Below are 15,051 nucleotides of genomic sequence, written 5' to 3'. Positions count from 1 at the left end.
GACGGTTTTTATCCTTTTTGGAGGGGAGCGGGAGGGTGGGAATATAACAGTGGGAACTCTCTTGTTTTTTTTTTCATGTTGATCCATTTGATAAGAATCATAGTATTTTCATACAGGCCGATCACATATGGCATATCATTGCATGAGTTACTCTTAGTTTTAAAGTATGATCATCTGAGATAAAAGATGAGGACTTGTATAATGGGAACACATACCGCTAAAACCTGAGACTTTGCTTTCAAGCAAAGCCGGCTGAACTTCCTGAAAGGTCCTGAAAGACGTTTGGTTGATGTGTGACCTTGAGACAGAGCATGAGCATTGCATGTTTTCAGTCAACGGTATTGAGATTAGTAAGATACAGTTTACACTTATAGTAGGAAGGCAAACACTTTTGGAAAATTCCTTTGAGAATGCCACTCACAATTTTTTGTAAGTACTACATTTCCTGTCTCTCTAATCACATGACAGACCATATTGAAGTGAATGTTACCTCATCATTACCAATCCTTTCAGTTTTGTTTTCATCACTCTTTCTATTTTAGTTCCATAACCATTCTGTCCATTTTAGAAAACCAGACAACCTCCAGAAGTTTATATCCTGAAATCATGAATGACTATCCTCAACCCATGACTTTGGATGCCCCGTCTTTTAAAAAGATATCACACACAAGGACCAAATGTAAATGCAAGATTTAGCTTGTAAACTACAGGTCTTATACTTTACATTTTTGCTGACCATTTCTGAATGCGGGCTATACAGTTATAGATTTTTTTTTTCTTACTACAGTTTCAGGTTTGCCATAATATCCGTACAGTAAATCATTTACTATTTACATTTGTCACCGTGAAAACCAGGTCATTTTTGTCAGTTAAATGAACATTGTGTGCTTATGCAGTTTAATATATATATATAAAAAAAACAATAAAGTCACCGTAACAGAAATTACTTGAAGCACATTTCACCTCCATTGTCTGTTAACTGATTTGCATCATACTGCCAACATTAGACGAAATAAGTCCACATTTCTGGAAAACTGCACTTGATTTGTAGTAAATGTATGTTGCTGAATATGACGACATATTTGTGGGCGGAGCATAGATGGAGGCAGAATAACTTTCTCAACACCTTTTGTTAAAATGTGCTTGTTTTTTTTTTATAATACAGTCACTCACTCTGCGGGACCGCGGCTGTTAACATTAAGTGACGGGACCATGTTAGCCTTGGCAGACTGCTTCCATGTGGGGCGAGCAGACGGGAGCTCCACACAGGCCGGCTAGCATGTCTATGTCCAGTTGGCTAGCTCGTCTCCGGAGCCCCCACCTGCTTGAAGTAGTGCCCTAGCAGCGAGGAGTAAGCCAGAGGCACCTTGGACCCAGCCAGTGTAGCGTTAGCATGGTGGAATTAGCAAGGCATCACGCTAACTAGCCAGTCGCTAAATGAGTATCATGAAACAACTTGATGCTTCATCCACACAGTGAAGGAAAGCACATCGCCAGATAAATGACACATTTGTTCGGATCGTTTTCTGTGACTAGTGTTGCATGAAAGCATGGAGTAATTCACATACTGGCTAAGTAGCCATTAGTACGCTGGTTGGCTAACTGGTTTCGCCATGCGCTGGTTGCAACAGCGGGCCATCTATTCACATCTAATAGTTTCGTCTATTAGCAACATTACTCTCCATCTCTCTAATGGTTCAGCCTTCTGCCTGAGCGCTGCGGTGCAGCAGCCAAGACGGCCGAGGAGGTTAGCAGAAAGGTGACCTGAACTATTAGCAACATTAGCTCTCAATCTCTGAACAGCAGACGTAGAGCCTAGAATGACAGTCGATCATCTCAGATGTGTGTGGTATCGATCTGCCACCCAACAAAACGGCAAGATGACATTTTCAATGTGTAACTTCAGCTGACCACTGATGACATGACGTCTGCTTTGACAGGTCTGTAGACTAAAACATGAGGAAACTGGTTCTTTAATCTGTTAAGTACATTTTTGGGTTTGTTATTTTGGAACGCTTTGACAACTGTAACTTTAAAATGAGGAGTGCTGCAGGAAAGACCACACGGAAGAGAGACTGCATTGCTGCCCAATATTTAGCATAGCGGTGTCACTTCTGCCAACAATCAGCTGTAGTATGAGGCGCCCCATGTTCAAAGCACATACATGCATGTACATCTGTATAAGCACACAGCCAGGTGTGACCCTGCATGTGCATTATGCTGTGGAGGATCTTAGGTACAGACCAGACAGGGGAGAGGAGCGAGGAGCAGTTGGTACTTATTTTCTGATCAATATTTCAATGGCTTGTTGTTTTCCCAGCCGATGGCAGCCATGAACTGAAACACATCTTGAATGTCATTTCTCGGTTTTAAAAAAAAGGTTTGTTTTGTCAGAATATGGGTTTTGTCTTCAGAAACGGATACACTGAAAGAAATGAAATCTATCTGTGTATTGCATTTGGCTGTTTGCCATCCTGTTTTTACATGAAAGGAAGAGATTTTATTTAAATCATGGTCAATGTTTGCTTTTTTTTTTTTTTTTCCAAACATTGTAATGTGGGATTATTTTTAATTCCTTCAAGGGGACTCGCTGCAGAATGTATTTCTGTTGCATGGTACAGAATCAGGTCAATAAGTATGGCGCCACATGCTGCAGGTTAATAATAACATAAAGCATTCAAAGCCTCAGTGGAGAATAATAACCGTGGGCTAGCAGTACCTCAACAAAGACCAGAATATATGTGAAGGAGGCATGGGTGAGCTCTCAAGAAGTGGATTTTACTTTCTTTCAGATATTTATATTTTGCATGACGAGGTTGTCATATTGAAATCTATCTGTAACTGAGAAGGAATGCCATGTCAATAAGATAAATCACTATTTATGGTTCAACCTGATTGCATCAGAAGTAAAAGAAAAAAAGACCTCAAAATGTGCAGTACATACAGTATATCGGTGCCTTGCTTTTGTGGTACATATTCATCTCCATATCTACAATTTCCAGAAAAGTGCATTAGGTTTCTCTGAACAGAAATGGTTGTTGCAGTCTTCATTTTCTCCTTGTAAACTTCCTAACTTGATGAATTTTATGTATTTTTGTTTAATTCAGAGATCATTTTGCTACTGGGCATAAAACGTAACACATCAACATTCTGTCTCATGTCTTTTAATTTATTTAAATTATGTGCACATATTTACACACTCTAATAATAATCTCAGTTAGATTTATGAAGCCTGTAATGTAATGAAAATGCAAGTGAACTTTTATTCTCATTCATCAATAAAGGAAATTCTATGAGGAGTTTGTCTTTTGCTTTCTTTTCATCCTTCCCTGACACAGCCAGGTTCTCCAGACTTGATATCATGGAACAAACACATTTCTGTTTAAACGTCTTTACTTTTATGAACATGTGTTTACAACGGTTATTAAAGTGCATGAACTGTAACGGTAACATTTAACATCTACTGCAAGAGAGCAGTATTTCAAGCAAAGTACGAGGCATGAAGATTCCAGGTACCAGACAAACAGTTTAAGGTGCAAACAGGAAACATGCAAGCAACCAATCTACCTCTGGCTAGTTAGCATATATTTCTTTTTAATCTAGAGTGCAGAGCATTACCTCACTGGCTAAAGAACGTATCTGCCTTATTGCTATTCCTAAACAACTAAGATCAATTCTAAATACGACAGCACACAACTAGAGAGCTGTTTTGAAAATATGTTGTTGCTTTTCTGCCACAAAGTGAGTGACAATAAACACATAACAGCGTGATGACGTGTCAATCACTAACAGTGTGGTCGATATTTGTTTTCCTTCTCCTGCTTTTGCGATGCATTGTGATAATAGACCAGACGCTGACGATGGTGTGCAGGAGGTGCAGGGCGCTCGTGTGCCTTCGGCCACGGAGAGCGGTTGGGGCAGCAGCCCAGAACAACGTTCATTTGACCTTCTGTGCCTTCTGTGCAGACTTGGTGACCTTACCGCTGCCGGCAGCTTTCTTTTCCACGACCTTAATCACTCCCACTGCCACGGTCTGACGCATGTCACGGACCGCAAACCTCCCTGAGGAGGGATGAGAAAAAATCGGCTTGTTGATCCCCACTAGAATTTACGTTCACATCGAGGTTAAGATGACGTTTGATTTGAATGAGTGAAACAACAGATTGTATGAGAGTTTCAGCTAACTTACCCAGCGGTGGGTACTCAGAGAAGCTCTCCACACACATGGGCTTCCCGGGGATCATGTCCACAATGGCGGCATCTCCAGACTTCAGGGACTTGGGGTTGTCTTCAAGCTTCTTGCCAGAGCGACGGTCAATCTTCTCCTTGAGTTCTGCGAACTTGCATGCGATGTGTGCAGTGTGGCAGTCCAGCACGGGAGCATAGCCAGCACTGATCTGACCGGGGTGGTTCAGGATAATCACCTGGACAACAGCAGAGACTCGTTAGCATGTTGACTTGTCTTTGAGGCGGTGACGGTTTAAGACCCTCCCCTGTATGCTGACCTGAGAGGTGAAGCTGGCTGCCTCTTGCGGTGGGTCGTTCCTGCTGTCTCCAGCCACGTTGCCACGCCGGATGTCCTTGACGGACACGTTCTTGACGTTGAAGCCAACGTTGTCACCAGGCAGCGCCTCGTTCAGAGCCTCGTGGTGCATCTCCACGGACTTGACCTCAGTGGTCACGTTGACGGGGGCAAAGGTCACCACCATAGCAGGTTTTAGGACACCTGTCTCCACTCTGCCCACTGGTACGGTCCCAATGCCTGAGAGGAAGATTAGCCACTTGGTAAGTCAGTCAGGCCTCGGTACATGGGACGCCAACTCTATCACTGAGCTATCAGCGCACCCCAACATATAATACATTTTTCAAGTTTTTTTCCAACTACAAATCTCACAACTGTCATCCTGACAGACGCCTACACCAACACCGCCCTCACCTCCGATCTTGTAGACATCCTGCAGAGGCAGGCGGAGGGGCTTGTCTGTAGGGCGCGAGGGAGGCTGGATGCCATCCAGAGCCTCCAGCAGTGTGGTGCCTGAGGCGTTACCATCTTTACGGCTGATCTTCCAGCCCTTAAACCAGTTCATCTGTGAAGAGACAAGAGCTTAGAGATTTTTAATTAGAGGGCCCAAAGGCAGAGGGAGGCAATGGAGTTCCAGCAGGTTATATCTCAATATGCAACACGCATATAAACTTGTATTTATGTGAGGACATCTAATCCTTATTCCTTATGTAACTGTTAATACTGTGAACATAACCCTATAGTTTGGGTCTAAAGGCAGACTCACATTAGGACTGGGTTCCAGCATGTTGTCTCCGTGCCAGCCCGAGATGGGCACAAAGGCCACAGTGTCAGGGTTGTAGCCAATCTTTTTGATGTAGATGCTGACTTCCTTCACGATCTCCGCATAGCGCTTCTGGCTGTAGTTGGGCTCGGTGGAATCCATCTTGTTGATGCCCACAATGAGCTGCTTCACTCCCAGGGTGTAGGCCAGGAGGGCGTGTTCACGAGTCTGCCCGTTCTTTGAGATGCCAGCTTCAAACTCGCCAACGCCGGCAGCCACGATCAGCACAGCACAGTCGGCCTGAAAGAGGTGAGGAGAGGGAGAGGGAGAGATATATTACGTTTGGACTTATGTTGTTCTCCCTTTCCTTCTACTGTCCTCCAGTGTTTTTCCATCTCTATCATGCACTTTCTCATCCCTACTCTTCTTCACACTCTCCCTCTACCTGAGAGGTCCCAGTGATCATGTTCTTGATGAAGTCCCTGTGTCCTGGAGCATCAATGATGGTGACATAATACTTGCTGGTCTCAAACTTCCAAAGAGAGATGTCAATGGTGATGCCACGCTCACGCTCTGCCTTCAGCTTGTCCAGAACCCAGGCGTATTTGAAGGAACCCTTTCCCATCTAGGGGACAATACAAACATGTACGTTTTTGTTGATATAATTGTATTTTTGATAGATGCTTTTGTCCAAAGTTTCAAATAGCTGTAACTGCAAAAAAATGTACAACGTAATGCCAACACCAATCTTGTTTTCAGTACAATCTACAGGAAAATTACATTTTCTCCTTCCCAACTCGATGATGGAGAAAAAGGGAAGCTAAGATATCTTTATAGATTTCTTTATATTTACCTCATAGCCACCACAGGAAGGACTTACTTTGTGCAAACGCTTCAACAATCAGTATCAGTTACATTCGTTTTCCAGACTTGGAAAACATAGAAATACTTGTGAGACCCAGTTTAACAAAACAGAATACTTTTGTACTAGAACGCCTGTATAGCAAAGTGCAGTTACACAGGAACAAGATCATATTTTTGAATTGTGAACAAGGAGTCATACCTCGGCGGCTTCCTTCTCAAACTTCTCAATTGTTCTCTTATCAATTCCCCCACACTTGTAGATGAGGTGGCCGGTGGTGGTGGACTTGCCTGAGTCGACATGTCCTATGACCACAATGCTTATGTGGAGCTTCTCCTTCCCCATAGCAGCTCACCCTGGAAAATACTGTGAGATCCCAGCAAGAAAGAATGGTAAGTACACTTGCATTCGTATATTGCCCTTTTAGTCTAGTCAGACCACTCAACGCGCTTTGCCTCCCACATGCAGTATATAAGATAAAGAACCAAGACTTGAGGAGAACGTTCACTTCTTCACAGTTACGTGATATCTCTCTCCCACGTCACTGGGATTATACTATACATAGTTTGTGTCAATAAAGCATGAACAGGTATGATCTAATCAGCGTTTTGAAAGCAAACTGTTTTTCCGGAGTGCAGAAGACAAACATGTTGTACATACTGTCATTAACCCACGGTGGGAAGGTATTTATCCTTCAAAGGCTTAAGTCCTCAATTACTATTATAAATTATAAATCAATTATTAGATGCGATGCGAACTGGACGATTCTGAATCATTTCACAAATGTCAGGTAGACAAATGTTTAAGTAATTGTAAAAGAGTGAAATTCAAGTACAACCTTGTGGTTTAGTTTTTGGTTTATTTATGTATTTTATTTTCATCTTCTGTCATGTTACTGTGCCATAAATATACAACAAAAGTGTATTTTACTAATATCTTCACATACATTTTTCTTATGAATTGTGTGCAATGAAAGAGAATAACGTCCCAGTAACATTCACGTCAATCTAATGCTTGATTAGCATACAGCTAACTACGTAGCATAGCTGACTTAGTAGAGCTATAACTAATATATGTGGTAAATTATCATATTTAATTAACTGGGTTACAATCACTGCTGTTTCTAAATCCGCACAAACTTTAGCTAACTGTCAAGTTAGAGGTTTAAACTAAGTTTCAACAAAGCTAGCTTTAGCTAGCATTAGTCATTAGCCGCCATTTAGCGCCATCTTCCCTCGTGATAGTAAAACTCAGACAGACGGATAAACTAACTTAGGAGTTATAATATTGAACGGATATTAACAGGCATAAAACATTATCTCCTTGGGATTAAGATATTAAAAAAAAAAAAGCTTAAGATATTTTTTATGTTGTATTTTCCACACACATCACTGCTCCAGTCCTCATCTTATGATTGCAGCTCATATGCGGCTTTGACGAGACGAGACAAAATTCGATCCACATAAATACCCTTATTTTATATCAGTCTTCTGGTGAAATACGTTTGCGTGTATAGTTTCTACAATGCCAGGAAACGCGAAAATATGTGCTGCAGAGAGGAGGGGTTTTGGGATTGTTTCACGTCTTTTTTGCAGACGGTTACGCAGCACGGTTTGTTTTTCTGTGGCGGCGGGATGATGATGATCCACAGAGGAGACGTGACTGACAGGTGGAATATTTATCGGCGGAAACTGCGCCACACAGGCCTCGACAGCAAACAGCCCGCTGTGCTGCCAACTTCCATCCCTGTGCACTGTTTTAGCCTCAATCAAATCACCATGACGCCAAAGCCAAACAAACATTCAGCCACTCTTTTTAGTGCAATGCACTCAAATAACAGCTATTACAAACGTCCCTGAAATCACCAACATACCTCTTTCTGGATACTGGCAACACGTTAAATCTACATTGGAAAAGTCACCCATAGGATCCTACCTCTGTTTCAGTAGTTCACTGGTTCACTGCGATGACACAGGAGATGCTGCTGCCTGCTGTGCGTGCGCGTGCGTGTGTTGTCCTGACTGACGCAGACAAGGTACCACTGTGTCAACTGACGTAGAACGCGTCGTCACCTGCAATTACCACATGTGGCCACTAGATGCTGCGCTGCTATAACACAGGAATAACCAGCATTGAACAAAAAGTTCATTATTATGCTGAAGTGTGATACAGGAATTGAAATAAGATCCCGTACCAGATTTAATAGTACAGCACAGGTTTTATGAGATACTTCAAACATTCACCATACAGTTCCTCAGTTATCTTAACTAGGGATGGCACGATGCCACTTTTTCATGTCTGATATCTTGACCTTGGCCTTATATCTATACCTTTTCACGTATAGAATTGAACTTTTGGCAGCATTTTTGATTTGACTCACATTCCAGCAAACTGGTAAAATATGGTCACATATGCTGCTCACGTGACACCGTTCTTTCGGCGTTACTTTTACATGATTTGGTTAAAAGATCGGATCAGATTTTATTAAAAAAATTATGATATCCGATACAGTAATCTTGAATGGACGCATCTCTAATCTTAAATTGTTGTGGGGCATCGTAAGAAAACATATTTTGTTTATAACACATGCACTGAATAAAAATATATCAAATTGACGTAGTAATTGAAAGGAAATTTCAAACAAAAAAGTTTAATTGTTGATACATTTTGGGTACATATTTGCTCAGTACTGGACTCTCTCCAGAAGGTGGCAGCAAAGCAACATAACGGATGGTGGATGCAGTTAAAAAAAAACAACAACGAAGAAGACTTTCCAAGATGGGGGGATGTGCGTGGCAAAATCTCAGGCAATATTAGCAGATGAAAGACCGTGACAGCGCAGAAGGTATCTGTTTCACTCTGTTCTTAGTTTGTTCGTGGTTATTATAAGCACTCTGTCCTTAAGGAAGCAGTATCGACGTGTAAACGTCATCGCGTCCTTCCTGCTCCTCGTTGCTAGCTTGTGTTAGCTAGGATGTTGTTTGCTAGGCCGCTGCTGGGCTAAACTGGCCCCCGTATAATGAGCCTGCTTGTTTGTTGGAGCGAAGCGAGATACGTGGATAAACTTCGGATCTGGCCTGTAAGCAATGTCTTGTCTTCAACGACCCTTAAACTGTCGTTAATGTGACATATGCTGAAATGGATGTAACGTTACGTTGAATTCAATGCAATTGTTTTGTTTTGATAGTGTGTGTGTGTGTGTGTGTGTGTGTGTGTGTGTGTGTGTGTGTGTGTGTGTGTGTACCCTCTTCCTGAATAAATAAGAGGGGAAAACAGCATTTATAATTGATTTTAAAAATAAAATCTTCCTTTCAGTGTGTTGTCTAAATGTATATATGTTATTTATCGAGGGATTAACTGCTTGGGTGACAACAGTAATCCTGTTGCAAAACCAATCAAATATGTCTCAATGCAATTATTAAAAATCATGCCCAAAAAGTGGCAAGAGAGAAGTTACATTATTGTCCCTGTACAACATAGATGTGTGCAATGACATGCAGTTGTAATCCCATGGATGTTACTATCTATTATATGATGCAGTGTGCAGGATGAGTTGGTGAATCTCAGCTGAGTAAAGGAGCTGTTCTGCAGTCTGGTGGTCCTGCGGCTGCTTCTGTATTGCTTTCTGCCAGCAACCATTCTCTCCTGGTTCAGATGTTATTGTCATTGCATTTGTGTGTGTGCTGTTGTGAATGTGCCGAAGCCGAAAAAACAATCACAGGTGGATCTTTGTAAAAAATGGTGTATATTTATAGCCTGCTTGTGAAAGATCCTGTGTATTGAACGTTGTTGCCCACGATCTTCCCAAAGTTTTAGCAAAGTTGTTTGTGTAGGATCACAATTAGATCACAAAAACTGCATCATGCATCCAGAAAGACCACAGAACATACTTTATCGCATTAATACATAATGAAACAAAGGTTAAATATCCCGTAAACAATTTGATTTAAAAATGGCATTTAAAATGAGCATTCATTGTTTTGTTTTGTTGTCAGAGCGATTTGAAGAGCAGGCGAGAAAGCAGGCAAATTAGTTTTGTAAACGATTCAAATCAGAGTTGATGCATCATCTGATCGGCTCTTCTGATTGGCCTTAATACAGACGCCCGATCAAACTATTTTGAATGAGTATCGGCTGCCTAAGCAGATTCATCTTACAACATACGTTTGCAGTTTGGCTAATTTTTCTTCTGATATTTTTTTATAACGAAACCATAAAAACACCGTCATCAACAAGGCTCTAAATAAGCAGGTAGGCCCGACCATGGCACTTGAGCCTTATCCAGTCGGAAATTAAGCCATATTTTCCTTCTCTAAGCAATCTATCAAAGATGTACATTTTATAGTTAAGGCAGGACTGAAATGTTGGCCACCTCAACTAACATCAGATAACATCAGTTAGTGGGTTTTCCTGTCCTGACCAGTGTGTTTTTATTTGATTTCAGAGCTGAAACGTACCAACGAGGAAAAACATTTCAAGGACATTTCCCCAACAAGCCAGGGAAATGAGTTCTTCACAAGAGGTGAGATCAAATAGAAATGAATATCATCCGTTTTCTTTGGGAAGCAGCTGTGCAGTCAGCATACCGGAGTCAATAATACTCACCATTCTGCTGCTTTCAGTTTCTCTATTTAACAGATGCACTGTTTCCATGGAATGTTTATACTCGGCCGTTTTTTGTACATCAGTGTTGAGCAACTGTCGACGAAACTAAACACTTCCTACCGTTTCAGTGGTGTAGCAATCTTCACAAGCAAACAAATAAGTGCTGTCTAGGTTGGCCAATAGAGTTGTCATTTAGAGATGTTTGTTGTGTTTTTTGGTGACATGAATGAGGCAAATTTAATTTAATTTGCTTATATTGAAATATTTCAACTTGAGCGAGAAATTTGCGTGGCACTGTTACGTAAAAGCCTATCCAGTATTTCCACTGTATATCTTAATTGGCAAGTACTTTGTGACAAATAACTGAACAGTATTAACAGCTCCATTGCTTCACTTGTGTCATAAGTGAAAAAGATATATGCAGTGAGTGCTCCATTGTTTCCCACACATAGGCCAATGTGTGGCGCAGCGCCACAGAATCAACACCGAGCGCCACAAATTAATTCTGGGTTTTTTTGAGGGGGGTTTCAACGCAATTTTGAAATATAAATACCGTACCGTTCATTCTCCGCATATCACTCTTTCTCCCTGTCATTCTCGTCTTCTGATCTCTGATCAACGGCCTCCTCCCGTTGTCTCATTCAGACTGGTAAAAAAGACAAGGTCACTAAGAGAAATAAACACCAAAATAAATAAAATAAAATATAGTTTTACATGTAATATAGCTTACTCTAGCTACTGGCTCAACATTAGCTCACCAAAAACGGTGGCAAAAACATTTTTTTTTATTTGACTATCACCAAAACAATCATTAGACAATATAGGCCTCATGTTAACCCGTGTCTGTCTCCCCCTCTTAAAGCTTTGGTTCTAAACCTAGGTTCTGGACACCACTGATTTTTATCAAGTCCTCCACTCTGACTTTAATTTCTCTGTTTTTCACAGCTAAAGCAGACAGACGGCAGCAGACCTCATCTTTGTCAGAAGTGTGGGAAATCTTTCAGTCGGATTTGTAGTCTCAGAAAACACGAACTCACCCACACTGCTGAGAAACTTTACCACTGTGAACAATGCGGTCACAGTTTCAGCCAACAAAGTGAATACAAGTTACACCTGGACACCCACACTGAAGAAACGCCACACTGCTGTGAACAGTGTGGCAGGCATTTCAGCGACCAGAGTTCATACAGAAAACACCTGCGAGACCACACTGGGCCATACCAGTGTGACCAATGTGAAAAGACTTTCAGCTACTTCAGTATTTACAAGATACACATGCGTGTGCACACTAAGGAAAAGCCATACTGCTGCGACCAGTGTCCGAAAAGTTTTAGTTTTTTAAGTTCATACAAGCGACACCAGCTTAGCCACAGTGGGGAGAAGCCGTACCAGTGTGACTTTTGTGGGAAGAGTTTCACTCAGTCGGGGCATTTCAGTCTGCACCTCCGTAACCATACTGGAGAGAAACCATACGAGTGTGACCAATGTGAAAAAAGCTTTAGTGACCTAAGTAGTTACAAGATTCACCTGCGAGTTCACTCAGGAGAGAAACCATACTGCTGTAACCAGTGTGGGAGGAGTTTCTCTCAGTTGGGTAATTACAAGTCCCATTTGCGTATCCACACTGGAGAAAAACCATTCCGCTGTGAACTGTGTGAGAAAAGCTTCTCGATTTCAAAGACATACAAACAACACGTGCATACCCACACTGGAGAGAAACCGTACCAGTGTAAAGAGTGTGGGAAAGGTTTCGGTCGACTGAGTAACTACATGCGTCACCTTCGTATCCACACCGGAGAGCAACCATACAGCTGTGACCAGTGTGGGAAATCTTTCAATAGCTCGTATAGTTACAGTCGACACTTGCGTGTCCACACTGGAGAGAAACCATACTGGTGTTCACACTGTAAGAGACTGTTTACTCGATCACAGTCCTTGAAGAAACACCGCTGTGTTGCAATAGATGAAGACAGTTTGACAGTGTGTGACGAAGAAGCAAGCCTGAGCTGCTCATCAACAGAAACGACAAAGAACAAGCAAACAAAATGAACTACAGTGTGTAGTCATTTTTGGTTTTGGTCCTTTTTTTTAACCTAAGTTAAAATATAGAATATACCACCAGACTTATATTTGAACCTGTCTGTACTCTGACAAGGATTAAAATATGTTGGAAACTTGTTGTTTAAATTAAATGTAGTGATGGATATATCTGAAATATATTTAGTTATTTAATTATGCATTATTTTGGTCTCTTATATCCTAAATTGTAGTCCAAACCAAAGAATGGAAAGTGTATGTAAAGCTTATACATAATTTATTGCATGGTGGTGAAGTGGTTATCACTGTCGCCTAGAAGGGACCAGATTCAGGTTCTTTCCTCATTCCAAAGACATGAAGGATAAGATAGCTTAGATGAGTAATTGGTGTCCAGATCCAGGTTGGTTTATCCAGATTACAAAAAAAGAATCATACACGCTTCATGACGTCACCCTGATGTACACAGAAATTAATCTGCTATTGTTATGATAGCAGATCAAACTCTATCGGTTTGCTTGACTTCATCTGTTTCAGAACTCAACCCTCACCCTCAAAGGGTTTAGGATCATTTTCTTTTTAATTTCCATTCAGTTCTCTTTGTAAGCAACTTCTTTGGATTATCCTGCAGTGTTCCTGTCTTATTTATGGCATGTGTGATAAGTTAACCCTGTATGTTTTTAATAATGTTCAGTATGAATGTAGTCATTTTAATAAAGGTTGCAATTCAACTCAACGAGAGCAATTTGAGAGTGTGGACAATGGTAAGAAGGCCACAGCTCAATCGATGCCCAGAGCACTACTTGTCCAGTTTGATGGTGGTCAATTACCTGAAATTCACATGTAATAACACTTGTACTAAGAGTACGATATCATAACTGTATTGTATATTATAGTATATGTAGTATTTGTAATATTGATATCATGGAAGATGAAACATGTAAAGTCATTAATTAATGGAATATATGAATACGTGCTGAAATGATTGACTGAATAAAGACTGAAGTAAGAGTTTGAATGGAATGTGTAACTGACTATAAACAACTATAATAGCGATGTTTTAGATCACATCTGATAGGACTGCACAATAAAATATTTGAAAAACGTACATTTGGCCAAACATTGTCTGACTGCACCATAAGAATTGTTTTCATTGGAAATCACGTTGGCTTGTGAATAGTTTGTTGTTGGAGGAAGCAATACGAATTCAGAAGGACTGAGGCTCAAATACACAAGTTGATGGTTACTGATGGTTATCCAACGCCTGCACTGCTGATTTGTTATAGGATAAGGACAGTAAACAGTGATGCACACAGTGACGGATATTTGAAGCTGCCGTTGAAAAGAAGCGAAGCACCATTCGGCCGTTCATGAAAACAAATTCAGATTCCTAAAAAACATTTTCATACAGTCACCTACTAATTAGAATTCATGTTGATGAATATGAGTGGACAGGGACAACCATTGAGTTTCACTTTATTATTTATTTATTTCGAACATGTAACAAATAAGTAAAAAACGAAGCAAGAATAAATAATTAAAATGGACAGTAAATGTAGCAAACTGTCAATAAACAAATACTCATAAACAACAAAAGTATTCAACATAAGTACATTTTACATGTCAGAAAAGGAGTAGGAAGAATACACTTATATGGTCCTACTCCTTCTCCATAACAATGAACTCAATATTTATCATATACACTTTTGTGACTGGTAGCCTATTTTCATTTCTTAATTTCAATTTCAACCATGGCAATGAAGTAATATTTTTACCGGGTTGTCCATGTTTAAGATAAGATAAATCTATATTAGTCCCACGGTGGGGACATTTGCAGGGTTACAGCAGCAAAGAGAGTAGTGCAATAACCAGAAGCATCAATTCAAAACAAAAGCAAGAGAGACCTATAATATATAATTAAACAGTAAAAAAGGAAAATATAAATCAATAGCATTCACAATATTTCACATAGGAAATATGTATTCCGATTTTGATACTCCACATGAGGGAATTGTCAGTTTTAGTATGTGCGGTCTACTGGCAGCATTGATTGAAGTGTGTCCCAGCTGTGTGCATCACTTTTTATTGTCCCCTTAAAACAGTTTCAGTCGTGTCGGGAGCTTTTTGCAGCACTTTTTCTGTGCATGTCAAATGTTTGTTTTACTGTGTTGTCAGTCTTTCCATTTGCATGTTTCTTAATTTGCAGTGAGCTGACACAAGTTAGGGAAGGTATTGAAAGATGGAGCAACACAACAATAAATTAAA

The 15,051-nt window shown here is 40.6% G+C and overlaps 2 protein-coding genes across 3 annotated transcripts; one reads left to right on the top strand and one right to left on the bottom strand.

Moving 5' to 3' along the window:
* Nucleotides 1-3,092: 3,092 nt before the first annotated feature.
* LOC311008334 (elongation factor 1-alpha 1-like) lies at nucleotides 3,093-8,168 on the bottom strand. Of its 2 annotated transcripts, XM_084001913.1 has the most exons (8): nucleotides 8,083-8,168; nucleotides 6,349-6,513; nucleotides 5,731-5,910; nucleotides 5,289-5,585; nucleotides 4,937-5,087; nucleotides 4,506-4,762; nucleotides 4,190-4,424; nucleotides 3,093-4,062 (listed from the first exon to the last, which is right to left on the bottom strand). In XM_084001913.1, the coding sequence occupies exons 2-8, from the start codon at nucleotides 6,490-6,492 to the stop codon at nucleotides 3,938-3,940; spliced, it is 1,389 nt and encodes a 462-aa protein (XP_083858039.1). In that variant the 5' UTR covers nucleotides 6,493-6,513; nucleotides 8,083-8,168; the 3' UTR covers nucleotides 3,093-3,937. The 2 variants fall into 2 exon arrangements, with proteins under 2 accessions (XP_083858039.1, XP_083858038.1); XM_084001912.1 differs by lacking the exon at nucleotides 8,083-8,168 and having other exon boundaries at nucleotides 6,349-6,544.
* A 729-nt stretch (nucleotides 8,169-8,897) lies between these two features.
* On the top strand, nucleotides 8,898-13,864 carry LOC311010594 (uncharacterized protein). Its single transcript, XM_084005146.1, has 3 exons — nucleotides 8,898-8,992; nucleotides 10,592-10,669; nucleotides 11,698-13,864. The coding sequence occupies exons 2-3, from the start codon at nucleotides 10,652-10,654 to the stop codon at nucleotides 12,799-12,801; spliced, it is 1,122 nt and encodes a 373-aa protein (XP_083861272.1). The 5' UTR covers nucleotides 8,898-8,992; nucleotides 10,592-10,651; the 3' UTR covers nucleotides 12,802-13,864.
* Nucleotides 13,865-15,051: the final 1,187 nt, after the last annotated feature.

This window comes from Eutrigla gurnardus (genome assembly GCF_963514095.1).
Source record: "Eutrigla gurnardus genome assembly, chromosome: 3".
Taxonomy (NCBI): domain Eukaryota; kingdom Metazoa; phylum Chordata; class Actinopteri; order Perciformes; family Triglidae; genus Eutrigla; species Eutrigla gurnardus.
Note: the sequence above shows the minus strand (reverse complement) of the source record. Positions and strands in the feature narration are given on the sequence as shown.

Coding starts and splice junctions, on each gene's coding strand:
- LOC311008334 (XM_084001913.1), bottom strand. CDS start 6,492: ATGGGGAAGGAGAAGCTCCACATAAGCATTGTGGTCATAGGACATGTC. Junction 5,586..5,730: donor TGATCACTGGGACCTCTCAG/GTAGAGGGAGAG, acceptor CACCTCTTTCAG/GCCGACTGTGCTGTGCTGAT. Junction 4,425..4,505: donor CAGCCAGCTTCACCTCTCAG/GTCAGCATACAG, acceptor GCTGTTGTCCAG/GTGATTATCCTGAACCACCC.